This window comes from Amia ocellicauda, chromosome 18 (assembly GCF_036373705.1).
Source record: "Amia ocellicauda isolate fAmiCal2 chromosome 18, fAmiCal2.hap1, whole genome shotgun sequence".
NCBI lineage: Eukaryota > Metazoa > Chordata > Actinopteri > Amiiformes > Amiidae > Amia > Amia ocellicauda.
In genome coordinates, this window is record NC_089867.1 from 24,111,674 (window position 1) to 24,129,868 (window position 18,195).

Consider the following 18,195-nt stretch of genomic DNA (forward strand, 5'->3'; position numbering starts at 1 on the left):
CCTCCTCCTCCTCCTCCTCTCCTCTTCTCCTCCTCCTCCTCCCTCCGCACTGTTGCTAAAAGGGGAGGGAAAAAAACAGAAAGCCGCACTTGCAGCCACTATCCCACCACCTACTGTTTCCCAGCAAGCGAGATCGGTGTTTAAAAGCCCTAATTAGACCTGACAAGTTCAACGAGTTTGTTTTAGAAAAGGAAAGGCTGGTCAAGTTATGATTTCCGAGTCAGATTCATCTGGAGATCCCTGGCTCGGTTTCCCTGTCAGCCACTGTTTTTCCACTTAATTGAGCTCCACTTAATTGAGCGTCCAGCGCCCGGGCAGAGCCGCCGACAGCTCTGCGGGACCAGCGCTGATTTAGGCTAAACCACAGAGCCTATTATTATTGCTATCTGTTAGATTTAGAAAGATTTTGCTTTAAATTATTATTATTATTATTATTATTATTATTATTATTATTATTAGTATTATTATTATTAGTATTAGGCTATTATTATGCAATCATACAACGGTCAAGCAAATCTGTTATCTTACACTTAATATATTACAGGTTAACTTTTAAAAATAATACATCCCTGTGGAGAGTTACTTCTTACTTTATTAGCTATAAATAATTAGCTTCATATATTCATAATCTTAAAATAAAGAAATAACATAACAATATACACAAAAAACAACTCCGCATTCATGAAAAATAATACTTCATTCTTATGCTGAAATCTACAATTCTACACGAATCGGATTAGGTTCCTCTGAACACCACACAGCCTCCAGCATTTAAAAGTCACTGGTTTAAGAGCAACATCTGAACCTTGCAGGCCTATTTTAATTATACGAAATTAACTGTGTGCGCCCCCTTTTCTAAAATGTATTTAGAACCATATCAACTTTTAAACGAACAATTAAATTACACATAGGCTACAGCAGTGTATTGTCAACTCATTATTACCGACATAAATAAAATCGTTTCACACATTTCAAGCATGAAAGACTAATTTAAAATGATGGTATATTTTCCAGTGCGTGTTTGCGCCAGCGGACCTGACCTTTAGTCCGGGACTGCAGGATGCGGAGGAATGCGCTTTGGTTTAAGGTGCTGTTCCTTCTCGATGTGAGAAGATGGTTTTCAAAGTTGTGTGAAGTCATGCAAGCTGACTTGCTGAACTTTGTACAAAGGTGATTAGGGGCTCGCCTTCCTCCAATTTTCCTGCAGCCCAGGTCGCTCCATTGTCCCAATCCACAAGCTGCTGGCGCTAATCTGGCGCTTATTTGCACTCGGGATTGAAAAATATCCAACACCCCAGAGGTCGCCATATTAACCAAGCCAGTGGGGTAAAGCGGGGCCAAGGAGAGCGGGTTATAACATACCAGAAAAGTTATTGAACTCAGTGTGACTCTCAGAGCTTAAGGGCACCTCTCGGACGCCAATCCCCCCAGCAGAAAGAGATACGGGGATCATGATTACATTACAGGTAGGAGCGAGTGAGCTAAGACAGGCAACGTCACCCATACACCACCAGACCTGTGCGCAAATACTGCGAAACGAGCAAACAAAATGTCATCCACTTGTGCAGAAGACCCAGATTCTCTGTGAAAAACGCGTTTGGTGTCATTGCAGAGAAAACACCTACAAAAAACTCAAACATTGAGTTGTTTTGGGTGTTTTTTTTACAGGTAATTTAAATTATATGAATATTCGGGGGGAATGGGGGGGAAACACCCTTACCAGCCCTCACTGTTTCCTGTACCTGCATGTACCCTGTTATGACCCATCCTTGACTGCTGCTGTTCAGCCCTAATTGTGCCTCTGCAATGCTGACCTCCTTTCTAAACCCCCAACAGCCCGCTTGCCCCAATGTGAGCAGGTACGGCCGGCACCAGGGGCACACAACAAAAAACAAGAGCTAGACAAGTTGCCCTCCTCTATAATTTAACACAAGAATGTACAGCTATTATTAAGGCATCAGACACTTTCTCTGACTCACTAGTCTGCCGATGTCCAACTTTTAAGGTATTTACCCCAAACCCTATTACACAAAATAATATACATGTAAAATACAGTAAAGTAGACATGTTAAAGGAATGTTAAATAATTACATAATTACGTAAGCGATTCATTAAAATGGCAAATGTCGTTTTATGACGTACGCTACAGTACATGGATTATTATTATTATTATTATTATTATTATTATTATTATTATTATTATTATTATTGCCGTTGTCAGTTTAAAACCATATTTCATGTGTATCACACATATCTGGGGAAAGTGCATGGATTAAATTAATTAAAGCACACACATTCCAAATGAAAAAGGGAAAACTAGTTAAAAAATACACCAAAACGATAACATGTTCCGTCTCAACGTGTAGTCGAAAAATTCATTTAAAAGATAGAAGGAGAAGAGGTCGTGATGCCTCTGAGCCTGTGTGGGGTCTGCCGTTATTCGCACAATGGATGCTCTGACACATGCCGCTGTACCTGGCTCTGTCTGCCGGGTCCCGGATGAGTTACAGAGGAATCCAGAAGCGCTGGTTTACACCAGACCCTGGGAGCCTGTGTCCCATTCCCGCACAGCGGCGTCTAATGAACCAGTCATGCGCAAAATAGCAAGTTAACCGAAAAAAAGAGGAGAGGAGAAAATGAAAGGGGATCTGCGATACTTCCAGGGTCTGGCATTAGCCCTGTGCACATTCCCTCAAATGTGACACTGTTTCCGTGCTTCCTTTCCGCGGCTCAGGCCCGGGGCGGTGTACAACTTGGAAACAACACATTTAAGTTGGAAACAGCGCACTCATAGCCACTTCATTTGGTTTCTTTTTCTTTTCCTTTTTGCAGATGGGGGCTGTGTGTAGAGGGAGGGTGGGGGGGTCATTGCACTCTGTTCTGGCCAAATAAAGGTTAACAGACTTCAGCTGTAAAATCCCTAGCTTTCTGAAGTGAGTTTGTAAAACACATGTACTTGCCTCTAACTGCAGTTTCGCTGTAGGTCTTATTATTATTATTAATATTATTATTATGTATTTATTGGCAGACATCCTTTTCCAGGGCGACTCACGGGTTACAAGAGCAATAGAAAAGCGCAATCATTACAAATCAAGCATAACACAATAACAGTTTGTGATGAAGTGATGAAGTGCACAGGAATGCTCAGGTATAGGTGCCGAGCTGACCACGCACCCCTCGCCGGGCTCTGAGCCCAGGGCCTGATTTACCTCGCAGCCCAGTCCTCTTGTGCGCAGTCCACAGCGCCCGCACTGCGCCTGCGCGTTTCAGCATTGTGTCCTGATTGTCTTTTGTTGGCTAATCAGTCTCCCATGGGGTCGCCAGACAGATACAGATTCTTGGCATTTGTCGGTGAAAATGAAAGCGGGATTAGAGAAAGGCTACTGCACACTCCATGGCAAACCAGTACGCAACTATTCCCCCATTCAAACCCCCTTTCTAGTTTAGTTACTTTCCTCTTTAAATATGTTTGTATTTCTAAAGTGGCCATTGATGCCGGGAGAAAGAGAGTCGCACAACAAAGCGCAATAAATAGCCACTGATTTTGCTCAAGGGGAAGGGAAATAAAAACAGGTGCGAAAATAACTGTCAGTTTCTGACTTTTATCAAACTTATTAAATTATCTTCAGATGTATTACATTCTTACCAATTAATGTTAGCCTATTATACATATGTGGACATTCATATTTGTGTATATGGGTGTGTAACTAGGTGTATACGACATTACTTTTTGAGTATTATTATTTATAAATTGCGTATGTCTTTTGTTGTGTTCAAAGTTTAAAATGCGGCTCGTTTTTTAACGGTGAACCATTTAACAGATTCGTTCTCCCCTCAATGAACCCTTTAGTCCTGCCAATTGAACGAACATTTGCCATTATATCTAACAAAGCAATCCATGCAACAACTGCGCATAAGCGGGCAACCTATTGCAGTGTTAACGAATAATTCATTTCTCACTCTCCCGAAAATATGTTTGACATTCCTTCAGGGTATATAACATGTATATGTATTTATGTATGTATGTATGTATGTATATATATAAGCCTATGTATTTAGGCCTACTAGTTACCGAAATAATTAACATGAGGTTAAAAATGTAAACGTTTTAATTATTTGTATTATGAAATGCCTATTATTAATAATATTAATTATTATTATTATTATTATTATTATTATTATTATTATTATTATTATTATTTAATTGAATATATTATTACAGAAAATTAGGCAAAAGTCGGCCACTTTTATTATGACAATGGCAATCCAATCACACCCACAGCACCAAATATATCCCAGCCTACAGTAGCTCGAATTTAGGATGAGGATGATGAGGATTATAATAATAATAATAATAATAATAATAATAATAATAATAATAATAATAATAATAATAATAATTCAAGTATTTCCAGCTGGGCTGTCAGTGAGGAATGTGACGTCACTGTGACAGCAGGCTGCGGGCGGTTGCGCAGGGGGCTGGTTTACAGGGTGAAGTTGGATGGGATGTTTAGAGGATGTCTGGATCAACGCCCTGTGATGATGTTTGTCTTCACTGAGACCCCGTTTATTGGCAGGAGGTCTACTGAAATAATCTGAGACGGAAATAAAGCAGGTACCTACACTATAGCACATGCTCTGTACGGAATCTCAATTGTCTTCGGCATCGGCAAAGTCTGATAATATATATTTGATTTATCCACAGAACAGTCGATATTTATGTATTTATTTAAATTAAAAACAAGCCCCCAATTTTCTGTTGAGGGCAAACTTCGCTATCTAATGCATTTATCATGAAGAGGGCAAGCTGACTATAGCTGACTGTGGCTTGCCCACAGTGGGAAACAAATGAGCTGAACCTGGTTTGCTACAAAGCTCCCTACGTGCACAGGTCTGGGAACCCCGTCCCTGGGTCAGCGGCGGCTGCAGGACACTCTGTGCGTCAATATTTAGCCAGGGTCACCGAGAGGGCTTTTGCTCTTGCAGTTTTAGTTGCAGCAGATATAACACAGAGGTGACGGCGAAGTCGGGCATCAAAAACACTTTTGTGGTGCTATTAGGAAGCCCGGGGGCCCATGCGTTTTCCTTTAATTTGTGTCAGCAGGAGTTTTCCCAAGTCGTTTGTTCGTTTTGTGCGCCCCCAGGCTCCCTTGCTCGCCCTTTTAAAGCACATTGCTTGAGACTCTTCCTCGGTAACTGGTGTCGTCAATAATAGATACTCAAGTTCGGAGAATCTTGAATAGGCTGAGTTGTGTATATGTATTGCTGAATATTGAAAGGTATTGCTGAAGTGAACTATTAATGTTGTTAACTATTGTAGCAAGGTACCTGACGGAGACTGTCAGCTGTAACCAAGAGATTCCTGCCAAGATTATTTGCAAGTGCACAGGAAAGCCAGATCACAGCACGACGGCTTTTCCATCTTTTAAAAATCATCAACGCAAAACAAAAGCCGCCATGATTTTAATTCCCCATTGTTACAGGCTGAAACACTGTCCTTCAGAGGCCGTCCACGCAGGACCTGCGCGCTCTTGTCACACTGCGAGATCCTACACCTTTAAACGATGGGAGGAAAGAAATCCTTTAAAGTTATTGAGCAGGAAGGGATTATGAATTCGCCTTTATATGTGAAGAAAAAATCCCCATGTCTTCTACTGTAGACTTTTGAATTTTCCCTAAGTAGCCCAAAAAGGGAGATTGTCCCTTTTAGAAAAAAACCCACTAGAGATCCGAAAACCATTCTAGTAAGTAATATGTGTGCGCAGATATGGCCTGTCCCACATGGCAGGAGCTGCTTTAATTAATAGACAGGCAAGCTTGAAAGCAGCCCTGGCAGTCTGTAATATGATGAACTCCCATTGTGGTGGTGTCACCACAAATGTTTCTGATAAGCAAAAGCACCCAAGGATCAAAGACTATAAGCCTCTCAATTTCCTCCAGCCGCCTCTACTTTTCCTCACCTACTTTTTTCCTTTTTTCCCTCTCTCTCTCTTTCTCTCTCTTAGTCTTCTTCTTCTTTTTTTTTTACTCCGAAACACACACCAAAATCCCCTTCATGACAACTGCAGAGTCCGCCTCAAGTTCACAGGTCACCCGAGCCTTTGGATATAATTGCGCATTAATATTCCCCACGAAGAAGAGGCTTACCCTAGTCTTCTGCTCTCTCTCCAGATGACTAATGTCTTTATAAATTGGCATTAGTTGACATATCATTATTTGTCACGATCCTGAAAGTCCAGTTGGAAATTTAATCCTGCCACTACGCAGTCTCCCCCGTCCCCACATTTCGCACTTTGAAAACTTGCACCAGTCCGGGGTGTAAATATTAGCTAAAGACCTAAAAAAAAAGAAGCAAGCATCCATCATCTTTAAATGACATATTCCTTAATCAAAGCGCGTAATTATTACCGAATGGGTGTTATGTGGATAATAGCGTCTTCTTTTAAGATAATATTTTAAGCTCTGTGCCAAGTAAGGACATGAAGGTCTAAAATGTAAAACTGTGCGTCTTGCGTCTCCGCTCCCACATGCCCACAGACGCATGTAAAGCATGACCACGAGTTAAGACCAACATATATACATGTTGTTTGATGTCAGGCAAGAAGACATCACTACAAATGATTTAGCATAAATTAAAGATTAATTATGTGGGGTCTTAAACCTTCAGCATTTAAAAGGAGAACACAGGTTTTACAAATGCCTTGCCATTTTTAATTTCAGCATTTTATGTCCTAAAAAAGCATTCAGTAGTTTACAGGATAAATGAATTTCTTCTTATTCGTTCATTTAAAACGCTGGAACTTGTTTCACAAAGCCTTTTAAAGTCTAAATTACGGTCATTTGTTGCTGGTTTGGTTAATTTGATTTGTTCCACGAATTGCGTCACCGGGTTTATCAGGATTGCGCGTAATGGGGAATGTCTGGTAGACGGTCTTATGTTAACTGTCCGTTTCCAAAACCAACAGCGTTCATTTCACATACAGTAATAATAATAGTATTTAATTACACTTAATTCCGTTAAACTGGAAAACGTTTTACACACCATTATTCGTCAGTATAATTTAGCATTGCCGCTTCGTTGACCTACCATTGTGGATTTCCCTATTTAAAAATATAAGAGTAATACGAACCAGCTCAATGGAAGCTACAAATCTGATTAAAAAAATGTATTGGACGAATTGTTACACATTTATTTTAAATATATATGCAACTATAATAATAATAATAATAATAATAATAATAATAATAATAATAATAATAATAGCATACACAACATTCGGCACAGCACGTATATTTCCCCCTTCATTACTAAAACTTTGAATATGGAAAATCTGAACCAAATGTAAGTGGATTTATTAGGTTTGATCCCGGCTCACCGACAGCGGACAAGGGAGACTATTAATTGTACGCGTCCTAATAGAAAATTGTCAGGTCTATTTTGCTTTTTAATCAGGGGCAGGTCATTTTGTTATTCATCATTATTATTTTTATTTTTATCTGTAATGTAATTTTCTGAAAGGATTTTATTCTATTGGTAAGTGCCTTAAAGCTCCCAGTCTTGGCGCTCTATATGTTCTTTAAAAAATCCCCCCATGTAAATTGCACTGAAATTTGGAGAGAGGCGGCGAGGGGGGAGAGGGGAGGTTAATCCGAGTTTAATGCAGTGATGCGCAGCGCAGGACCGAGGCTGTGATGATTGCGTTATCTCTCCCCAACATTTGGGTCTTCCTCCATTTCCACCCAGCCAAATAGCTGCGAGAAAGTGCAGATGGAGAGACTCTCGGTGCCTGAGGAAGAAATGTTATTAATAGCTAAATAACTTCCCCATACTTTCACTAAATCTCCTTCTCACCACTCCAGATGGATTTGTTTGAAGTGGTCTCTCGCCTCATCCCCTGTCTTTTTCTTTCAACCAGGCTTATTTTAGACTCCTAAATATAAAATTCATTTCACTACAAAAAATATACATGTGCACTTTTTTTATTGGAAATCACATTTCACAATATTTTTTTTTGCAACATTTGTTTTGGTCCTGCATCGCTTTTCACCCCCTCAGTTCCCATCTATCTCTTTAAAACACCTTTTCAGCGGTGTGTAGAGCTTTCAATGACAGGGTGTACGGTCAAAGGGTTTTATACAAGCAGGGATTTGACTTACACCAGTTTTATTTTATTTAACTGTGAGCTGCGTAAATACTGGTTGGGTGTTTTACCCCATCATTTTCATCCTGTTTTTTCCCTCCAACACCTAAAACAAAATATTGACTGTGTGTCGGTAGCTTGTATGTTTATTTACAGCATTACTGCTTTACAACGGTGGGACAGCGCCTGTTTGCTTTTTGTAATTGTTATCTGTTTATTGTCCGCTTTCATTCGTCTCCCTCCTGTTCTCAAACTGCACCTTCCTTTAATTGAATATGCACAGTGAAAGCAAGCCTGCAGCCTCGGATTGCCTGACACCCCACTATCTCTCCACTGGCCCCTATTATTTCCTCTGATCCCACTCACAACACTCGCAAATCCTGCGTGGCCTCTGTTTGATTAGATTGAGAACCTCAGGTAATCCGCCGATTTGCTCAAGTGTCCATCGCCTCCCTCTCTCCAACACGTATTTACAGAAGGCAGCTTGTTGGTTTAATCAATGCAGATTGCCACTGATAAATTGACTGATACTCCCCCTATTCATGCCCCTCTATTCCGCAAACAATACCACCTCCAGGTGTGTGTGTGTGTGTGTGTGTGTGTGTGTGTATGAGTGTCTGTTTCCATATTGACGTCCTTCTCTGGTTCCTCTTTCAATCGCAGATACTAATTAGATTTGGCTTCTGCAACCAACTCGACAATTAAGAAAAAAAAAACTGCGTTTAAAAAATGTAGCGTCTCATATTTCTACACATGTCTTTGTTTACACTAAAGTATAGCAGGTTGATTTTAATTTATTTATTTAGCTTTCATATACTTTGCAGTTATAATTTAAAAACTGTTATGCAATGCCCTTTTTTACCGTTTATGCCTCATTAAGCAATTTAGGATTCCGTCTTCATGGGCCACTTCTGAGGTGCAGTTTACATTTCGATTGTATAACCCTAAGCCCTCAAAATGAAATTAACCATCGATTTATCCACTGGACAGATACAAATAAACCAAAATAATAATAATACAAATGTATTCAAATACTACAGTCGTGTCTTTGTCTCGTCAACCCAAAGCATGTGTCCGATTTCCCACAAAAGTCTATAAATCGTCATTTGCGACTAACACTTTAATTTACAACTATTAATTCTGTTTCTCCTGTTTCTCCCAGAACACGGCGTGAAAATATTACAAAAATATCATTAAAGACTGCAATTGATCTGTTTCGTTACGCACGCTGGCTTACTATTAGCCTTTCTTTCAGTCATTAATAAACGCTATGCAGTGATGAAAGGATGTCATTCAAAACCGGACAAAAAAAATACCAGTTCCAATTTCTATTTTGGTTCATACCAGACTTTTCACATTTAGTCATTTATTTAAAGAAAGCAAAATGCGCCAAATCGGTTATTTTTGGCTAGTTCATATTTAACTCCCTCTTGATTATTAGGCTACTTCTTATGTACAAACTGGCTACTTTCTTGTATGCTACAAATTATATTTTAACCTTAAAGTGATTGGTGTTTTTTTTTCCATCAGTGCAGATTCTAGTTAGCATGTCAGAGTTCCTAATGCAACCCAAAAATAAATAAAAAAATCTTAACAACTATAAAAGAAACCTAAAATCTCATGAATTTGTGCCCAGGGCGAGCCAGAGTGAGCCGTTTAGAGATGAAAGTGAAAAGAAATAAAAGGCTCAATTTAATCTGCCTTAAAACCCTTCAACATAACGTTTGTGCTTGAAACTCAGAGAGTGAGGGCTGATTGGGGATAAATACATTTCTTACCATGCCTGGGAGCTATTACACCCCTCTCCAACACAGCCACCCATTCAACAGACACCGTTTTCATTACTAACTCTAATAAGTCTTAACATTATTAAATGCCAGCCGGATGATAGAAGGAAACAGGCGCAAAGACGAATCTTTTTAAGAATTAAAAAAGAGGGCATTTAGTATCCTGGTTTTAACATACCGCCATAAAAAGCCAAATATGTAGGCAGAAATTAGTCAGAAAGTTTGTCTGACGATCATGCTGCAAGGTTAGGCACCATATTCACAATAAATAAATAGAAACCAAATTAACATACATGTGTGTCTCCATTGACAGCCACACACACGCACACAAACACACATCATTAAAGTTTCGCCTGTGGAGTGACAGAGAGAACATCAAAGTGTGCGTTAAGGGTAACACACATCGCGGCCTGAATAGGAAAATGCGCGCAAGCCTCAATCAAATAAAATACGTTTTACAATTAGTGTGGAATAAACAAAACCACCCGTGGAAATATTGAACACATTATCCGCACACCTCTGTCTCTGGGCGGCGCGGTGCGCATTGCTGCACTGACTGACAGGAATGCGCTAAACAACAGCACAGATACCAACTCCTGCCTTTGCGTTTCAATGACAAATCTCACAAAATAAATAAAAATAAAACCACCGGTCAATCAAATCAAGGTTTACGATATGATCATGGATTGTCGGAAATTACACCAAGTTTGTGACCCAACAGCATTGAGTAAGGTTAATGATAGACCACAACTTACAACAAATAATGTATCTATGTATGTATATATATATATATATATATATAGATATAAAAATTTATAATTTGTTGTATATAAACCTACAATCTCTAGTGTTTTTAAATATTCATTTTATGTAATTTATTTTGATTTTATTTTTTTGTCCTTTCAAGATGTGACACAAATCGTAAAGGGCTTGTATTTTTTAAAGATAAATTTATTGTACATGTACACAAAAAAAAAGTGCACAGTTCGTGGACACAATGGCCCCGATTTCAAAACGAGCCCTGGCCATTTCCAAACAAGAATGAAACATTTTGCTCCCTCCAATGCTTATTCTTTTCAAACAGACGATTCTATAATATTACAAAACTATCTAACAGCGGGGTGTATTGAATAATTCATCTGCCTTTATGTCCCTCCTTGGCCTTTTGTCCCTGGTTTTTCTCTTCTCTTTGCGGGTTTTGAATGAGAAAGGCCGGGCCCATTCCTCTTTTCGCTGCCCTGCTTTTCTAGTTTTTGCCTTTGTACCTCGGACTCTTTGCTTTAAATCGCTTCAATAGACTAGAAGCTTTCTGCGACTGAAGTTCATCTTCAAGTTTGGAGAAAAGGCTGGTTCTTTTAAAAGAGAAAAAAAGCTTTTTGTGTACTTTTATTTAAAACCCCATACACAAATGTTTGATCATCTTATTTGGTAACTTTTGTCTCTTTTAGAAAATAGGGTCCATTTGAATAATGACTGGATACCGAGGTCTTTCCTACAAGCAAGACACCAATGAAACAAAACAAAACGAAACACTAAAACCGTTTAGTGCCAAATGTAAGGCACTCGATGCAAAAAAAAGGAAAAAAAAACATGTTTAAGCACATATACATGTATGAGGTTGAGATAAACTAACTTGAATTCCCAGTTGTGGCAAAATAAACAAATATTTAATAAATGCAATTAAAAAACAAATCAAATAAAACTTAAAATACAAAATGAGTATCTAATACAGGATGATCTCAAATCAGACATTACCTCAATAAAATTGGAACCAAAGTAATAAGTAATCAATTCTGTCTACAGCTATGAGATAAAATACGATCATTTTGAAAGCATACCAAGGGACTTGTGATTAAACTCCCACAACTTTATCAAATGATCCACAAATAGTAATAAACCGGGAGGCCATATTTAACTTTCAGGATTGCCAAACGCATCCTCTTAAGCAGCAGCAAACTTTTAATCGTCTTAACAGTTAAAAACACACACCACGTCACACTCACATTTTAAACACAACTAAATTCCAGTCTAAACTGTGCAAAATGCGAAGGTGGAGCACAATCACTCAATGCAGGTTTGTGTGCTTGTGTATTTATCGATTATGCATGAATGTATTTGTGTGTGTTTATTTATTTCAGTGTTTGTTGACGCTGTGTGTATTTAAATATGCAGGCGCTGTACTGGGGCTGTGCGGCTGTGTTCGGAGGCGCAGCTCCTCCCCGGTGTTCCACTCGATTCTAACAGGTCACATTCTAGTCGCTCTAATTGATATTGATTGTCAAATCGGTCAACTGTCAGCCCCGTTTCAAGGGACCATTTAAAGAGCCAGAGAGGAGTCTGTTGTACAAATTAATTTACTAGTTCCAAATACCTTCCGTCAAGGCTCATATAAATAATTGAGTAACTACTGGCTAGAAGCAAAAAAAGCACGGGGAAAAAAATCACTCAGATGTGCTAAGGAGACACTTCCCATTAACCAAAGCAAAAGTCAGGAGGGCCTGTACGCTTCTCAGACAAGGACACGATGGGTAGAATGTGAACACACACACACACACACACATATATATATATATATATATATATATATATACATGACAGGCGTATTTAGTACTAGCATATGTTCCTCTTCTGAACGAAATTACCAATTTATGAAGAATAATCGATTATAATAGATGCTCCACTGCTAAACCACCAAAGACACGGGATAAATGAACCAAATCATAATAGAAGTAACTACTAGACAATTACTGTTTTGTGTATAGCCTAAAACTGTACACAAACACATAAGCAAACCGACACCAATAAGCACCAGGTCCAATTAATAATAATAATAATAATAATAATAATAATAATAATAATAATAATAATAATAATCGTCATCATCATCATCATCATATCCTGATCAACACTTAATCCTAAACAATCCTTGCCCAGATGTGTGCAGAAACAAAGTGCCAGCGTCATTACCTTTGTCGCCTAGTATGCCGTCAATGCTGTGTTTGGTTTTCTTCTCGCCTTCTTCATCCTTTTTATCACAATCGTCTTCGTCGTCTTTCTTCCCAAAACGAGCTCTGAGGACCCGACTAATGGAGCTCACTGAGTGACACACAAAACGAGCGCACAGCGTTATGGACTTGATTTAAATGGGTATTTATCCATTTCAAGAACTAGATGCTACCGCTACTACACTCCAAAAACAAACGTGTGCTTCAGCACATTCTATTTGTTCGTTTAACACCGTTTTGTGTTCAAATTCACCAAAACACAACACGAAAATGTGTCCTTTCAACACAAGTCTGTGTGGGAAAAATATAGCATTGTGTTAAAAAGCTTTGGTGAATTGTAACACAACGTTGTGTTGTCCTTAAACAAACAGAGAATGTGTCCAATTTAACACATTATTTCTAAGAGTGTACTACTACTGCTACTAACTAATTATTATTATGATTATTATTATTATTGTTGTTATTATTATGATATTAAAATGTACGCAGATGTTTAAATGACGTCATTAGAACAGCTGAGTTGTTGATAATTGGGATGTTACAATAGAACCAGAACCAGATGAGAAATCGTATCAATATATATTAGATGCACATTAAAAGAGCCCTTTCCCGACGTATTTATTTGTTGCTGGCTTTATTAAACAGACTTGTTCACCTGGCGAGACCTGTTCCCTACATGGACGTGGTAGAAAAGAAGAGTTGCTTACCAGAGGGGGCCTCACCTGAAGGAACCGTGCCTCTGTCACACACCCCGTCCTTCAGCAGCTTGTCCCGGATCTCCCAGCTGAACATGCCGGGGTTGTCGCGCTTGTACTCCTCGATCCTCTTCTCCACGTCCGGCGTGGCTACCTGCTTCAGGGATCAATTCAGGGAAAGGGAAGGAAAAAAACCAGGAAAAAGGAAAACAAAAACGACTTTTAACTTAAATTGAGTGAACGGGTGAGAGCTCGGTCCCCCTTCAAGAAACCTTTAATCTGTTAAGAGAAAGGTCACATTGGGATTTTTTTAAAATGAGTGGAAATGAATGGGTCGGGTGTAAATCCAATAATATATATGCCAGTGTGTGTGTGTGTGTGTGTGTGTACATATATATATAAATACTTACATAAACACTTAAATAGCTCCAACACTTCCTTTATGCTAGGTGATTTGTAAGGGAGCCAAGATATATCAGTTTATATACAACAGTGGTTTTGTTTCAACAAAAATGCGATCTACTCTTTCAAAGCGGAGAAAAAAGGTTTGAAAACGAAAGTCCTGAAATTCTCGGTATTGTCTGCTGTTCTCGGCACAATAGTCGCATGTATTGTTAGTACGAGGAACTTCCTGAAGATTTGCCTTTGAAATACACTGAGCACCGTGGTGAAGGTGGTAACTTCACAATACTACTACTACTACTATGCTAATAATAATACTTCAGTTATTCGATTGCTCTTTTTATAATGCTACTGCTTAAACAAAATAAGCAGTTTGAAATATGTGGAAATGTCTTCATATGTCCATTCTTAAAGGCCCTTTACGTTCAGGTCGTCACGGAAATTCCTGAAATTAGGGGGGGGGGAGTGAAAAAAGCCGCTGTTGCATTGCTGGGCCTGTGGCTGTTTCTGCCCTCGCTCACTACAGCATCTGCAGCCCAAACTCCCGCTGCACTCACCCTGGGCTTGCTGCCCCCGATGGCACCGGGGCGGATGGAGCCGGTCTCCTGGTACCGGCACAGGATCTTGGACACGCAGCCGTGGGAGACGCGCAGCTGCCGGGAGATCACGCAGGGCCGGATCCCGTGGTGGGCCATCTCCACGATTTTGTGCCGGATGTGGTTCGGCAGCGGCCGGCCATTGATGAACACGCCGCCCAGCTGGTTCACCCGGCCTTGACCCAGAGGAGTGGACACTGCGCGGTGATACACAGACACGAGGCTAAAGCAAAGCGGCCCGTGGAATAGTCACAGCAAATCGTTCTGGCACACTTGTTACAGCAAGGGAGGCAGAAATAGGTTAAAATACAGCAAACGTGTTATACAAATTCAGCACATGTTGAAGGGAGTTTCAGCTGCTTTGTGATATTATTTATTATCATGGTTATTTTTATTGTAATAATTATAATAATAATTATTGTTATTATTAATATATTGCATCATTCCTAAACGGATTTTTCTCACACATTTCAGAAGTATTTGAGATAATATCAGAGTCGGCATGGTCAGACAAAATGTTTAATTACACCTCAAGGGTTACTTTGTTATTATGCCTTGAAAAGGTTCTACATATTTGTCACTCTTAATTTACGTATTTTGATTTGTTAACGGGAAACCAGACTATACATTTTTACTGAAACAAAAAGTTATAAAGATTTTGGCTTTTACAATGTGAATGTTAAATATTAGGCCTGTCTTTACATTAGAAGACGTGTGTGTATTATATTATATATATATATATATATATATATATATATATATATCTACACACATATAAGTTAAAGGCACGTGTGTTTCTTGTGCAGGAGCATTCCAGTTGTATCGGGTGTTTAGTTGTATAACATTATTTTTGCACAGACCTAAAGGGCGCGGGATGACATTTTAATTTCAAATTCATGTGCAATTTGCTGTGGTTTGCACATGCAATCTGCAGGCTCCGCCGAGGTGTCCACTGAATAAAAGCTGTATTTTAAATAAGAATCATGCAGGACTAATTTACAGTCAACTTGGCGGGCTCTTTGCAGGATGTATCATTAGTAGGAGATAGTACTTAAGTGGCCAATTTTGCATTCAAGAGGCACTGAAGATTGTAGCACTTTCCGCCTTCATTATTCCTAGTCATGTTGTACAAATATTGATGTAATCCTTTGAGCCATCGCTTTGCTGTGTATTTTACTTTCATTTGCTACACCAGGACACTCCAACAAATCCACCAAGCTTGTGTAACTTGCAAGCTTCGTGTTTTTCGCAGTTTTGTCCCAACCACTTGAGCACGGACGGTCGCTTCCTGGGAATGGCTCCCATGGAATAAACGATTAATAAATGCAAATAAAAATGCTCATTTTGTGCAGGTGTATGTGCCTGGAAATTTTATACACTATTCCATCCCCGCCCCCTTGCTAATATATCTCCACCGTATAGAAAATGCAAACACTTACAAAATCGTTGTTTGCACTGTATTCTGGAAATAAAACAATTCAATATGAATAAACTGTCCTCTGCAAAGAAAGCGGATAAAAGGACTATAACTTGTTCATAATTTACACCGAGAAAGGTGCATTTGACCAAATTTACACACACAAAAAATCGTAACATAATTTCACTAGGGTCATTTGAAAACCAATGAATAAATATAATTTTAAATCCGTCATATTTAAGCCCAAGTACACCCCTAGAACGAATATGTTAAATGTAATACATTCTGTGTTTGTTCAAGGACAACACAACTTTGGGTTAAAATTCACGAAATTACAACACAATAATTTATTAAAATAATAATAAGACGTGTTAAAAAGACACATTAGTGTGTTGTGCTTTGGTGAATTTTAACACAAAATTGTATTGTCCTTGAACAAACACAGAATGTGTTAAAGTTTACACGTTTGATTTTAGAGTATATATATAAAATAACAAAAACTAATGTATAGCCTATATGTGTGTGTTTGTGTATATCTTCACATATGTGTTAGTTATGGTATCATAAGAAAATACTGAAATTGCTCAAATAACGTTGTTGCTTGGTTCACAAAACTGCGACACATGCATATATATATATACACTACATTATTATTAATTTAAAATCATCACAAGTGATGTTTTTCATAATAAATTGCACCATAATCTACATGATGTTTAACTGCAGTCTAATAAACTAAACTAAAACTAATAAAAACGAAACACAGCAGAAAACTATTTTGTAGCTCTGAGAAGCCATTGCACTGGAACAATGTTGTCTGGACTTTGGTGCACAGCAGCCCGGACAGATCCACAGACACAGTTTGCACGTACCTTCCAGGGGGAATCCGGTGCGGGGGTAGTTCTGGCCTGGTGCGGGTCTCATCATGCGAGGCACTGTTCCTGGTAAAGTAGCCATGCTTTACTGTCAATAAACCAACCGCCACAGATACAGCCAAGGTCCTAATGGCGCAAACAAGTCCAGACTGGATGCTATTTGCTCTGCAGTTAACAAAAATGACGTGCAATTACTTAGCGCCGTCTTCTGTCAGGAGAAGTACAAAAAATAAAAAATAAAAAAGGAATAAAAGCGCGTAGGTCCAGCCAGCTGACTTGCAATGCTAAACCCCCCAAAAGAGAAAAAAAAAGTCGTTCTTGAGTTGAATGACAAGAAACATGAAGATAAAGCAGGCGAGCTGAGCGCAAGGTGTAGTGCGGGTGTGTGCGTTTGTGGGGGGGGGATGTATCTGACACTCACAAGTAGACAAAGTGGGCAAAGGTTGTTTGATTCTGTGCTGTGTTTTACTCAAAGCTCTGGGAGTTTTTGGTGGCCAAGTCTGCTCGGAGGCTGGGAGTAGTTGGAGTGGCCAACTTTGGCGCACGGTTCAGGGGGAGGGGGCGCGCAAGCCCATAGGCTCCGGGGTCGCTCTCTTATTCATGAGGGCGAGAGGGGGCGTTGCCACGGGCCTCCTGACCAATCACAGCGCCTCACAGGGGCCTCCTGACCAATCACAGCGTCCGGTGCACCACGCAAACACGCACTGCGCTCATTTCAATTCATTACATCGGCGCCTCGTTCTGGATAGAAAACTAAAAAAAAAATCTGAAAAAAAATACTTTATAATCTTACATTCACAAAATAACTCAGTGTAATTGTTGTTGTTATTACTATTACTATTATTGATGATATAATAATAATAACAATCATATTATACATGATAGTAATTATACGTAATAATAATGATGATCATGATAATAATAATAATAATAATAATAATAATAATAATAATACAATAAATATTAAAAACGGTTGACGGGCTGAAATAAATTAAAAACGCATTATCTATACATTAATTTCACATTTTTTCACGTTCTAAAATAAACATTTTAATTCAAACCAAAAAATCATCAAAACAAAATCATTATATCAAAACAAAAATTATAGACCAAACTATCAGCCTAGTGCAATTGCACACACAATGTATTGTATTAACAGGTTATTATATAATACTTTCTCTCTGGTGTGATGTGCAGTTTACTTGAGAAAACAAGATACAGCTTTAACCGTATCTACTGTTGCTGTGCTAAGCTGTATATATAATTGCAGACAGGGC

At 38.9% G+C, this 18,195-nt stretch overlaps 1 protein-coding gene across 2 annotated transcripts in view; it reads right to left on the minus strand.

Moving 5' to 3' along the window:
• The window catches only part of pax7a (paired box 7a), a 76,006-nt gene extending 58,559 nt beyond the window's left edge, over positions 1 to 17,447 (minus strand). The window contains exons 1-4 of one of the 2 annotated variants that reach the window (XM_066690989.1): positions 16,916 to 17,447; positions 14,588 to 14,823; positions 13,656 to 13,785; positions 12,896 to 13,024 (exon numbers count right to left, since the gene is read on the minus strand). In XM_066690989.1, coding sequence (XP_066547086.1) covers positions 12,896 to 13,024; positions 13,656 to 13,785; positions 14,588 to 14,823; positions 16,916 to 17,000 — 580 coding nt within the window. In that variant the 5' untranslated portion in view covers positions 17,001 to 17,447. Of the gene's footprint in view, positions 1 to 12,895; positions 13,025 to 13,640; positions 13,786 to 14,587; positions 14,824 to 16,915 lie in introns of both variants that reach the window. The other variant, XM_066690988.1, reaches the window with a different exon arrangement.
• Between the last annotated feature and the right edge of the window lie 748 nt (positions 17,448 to 18,195).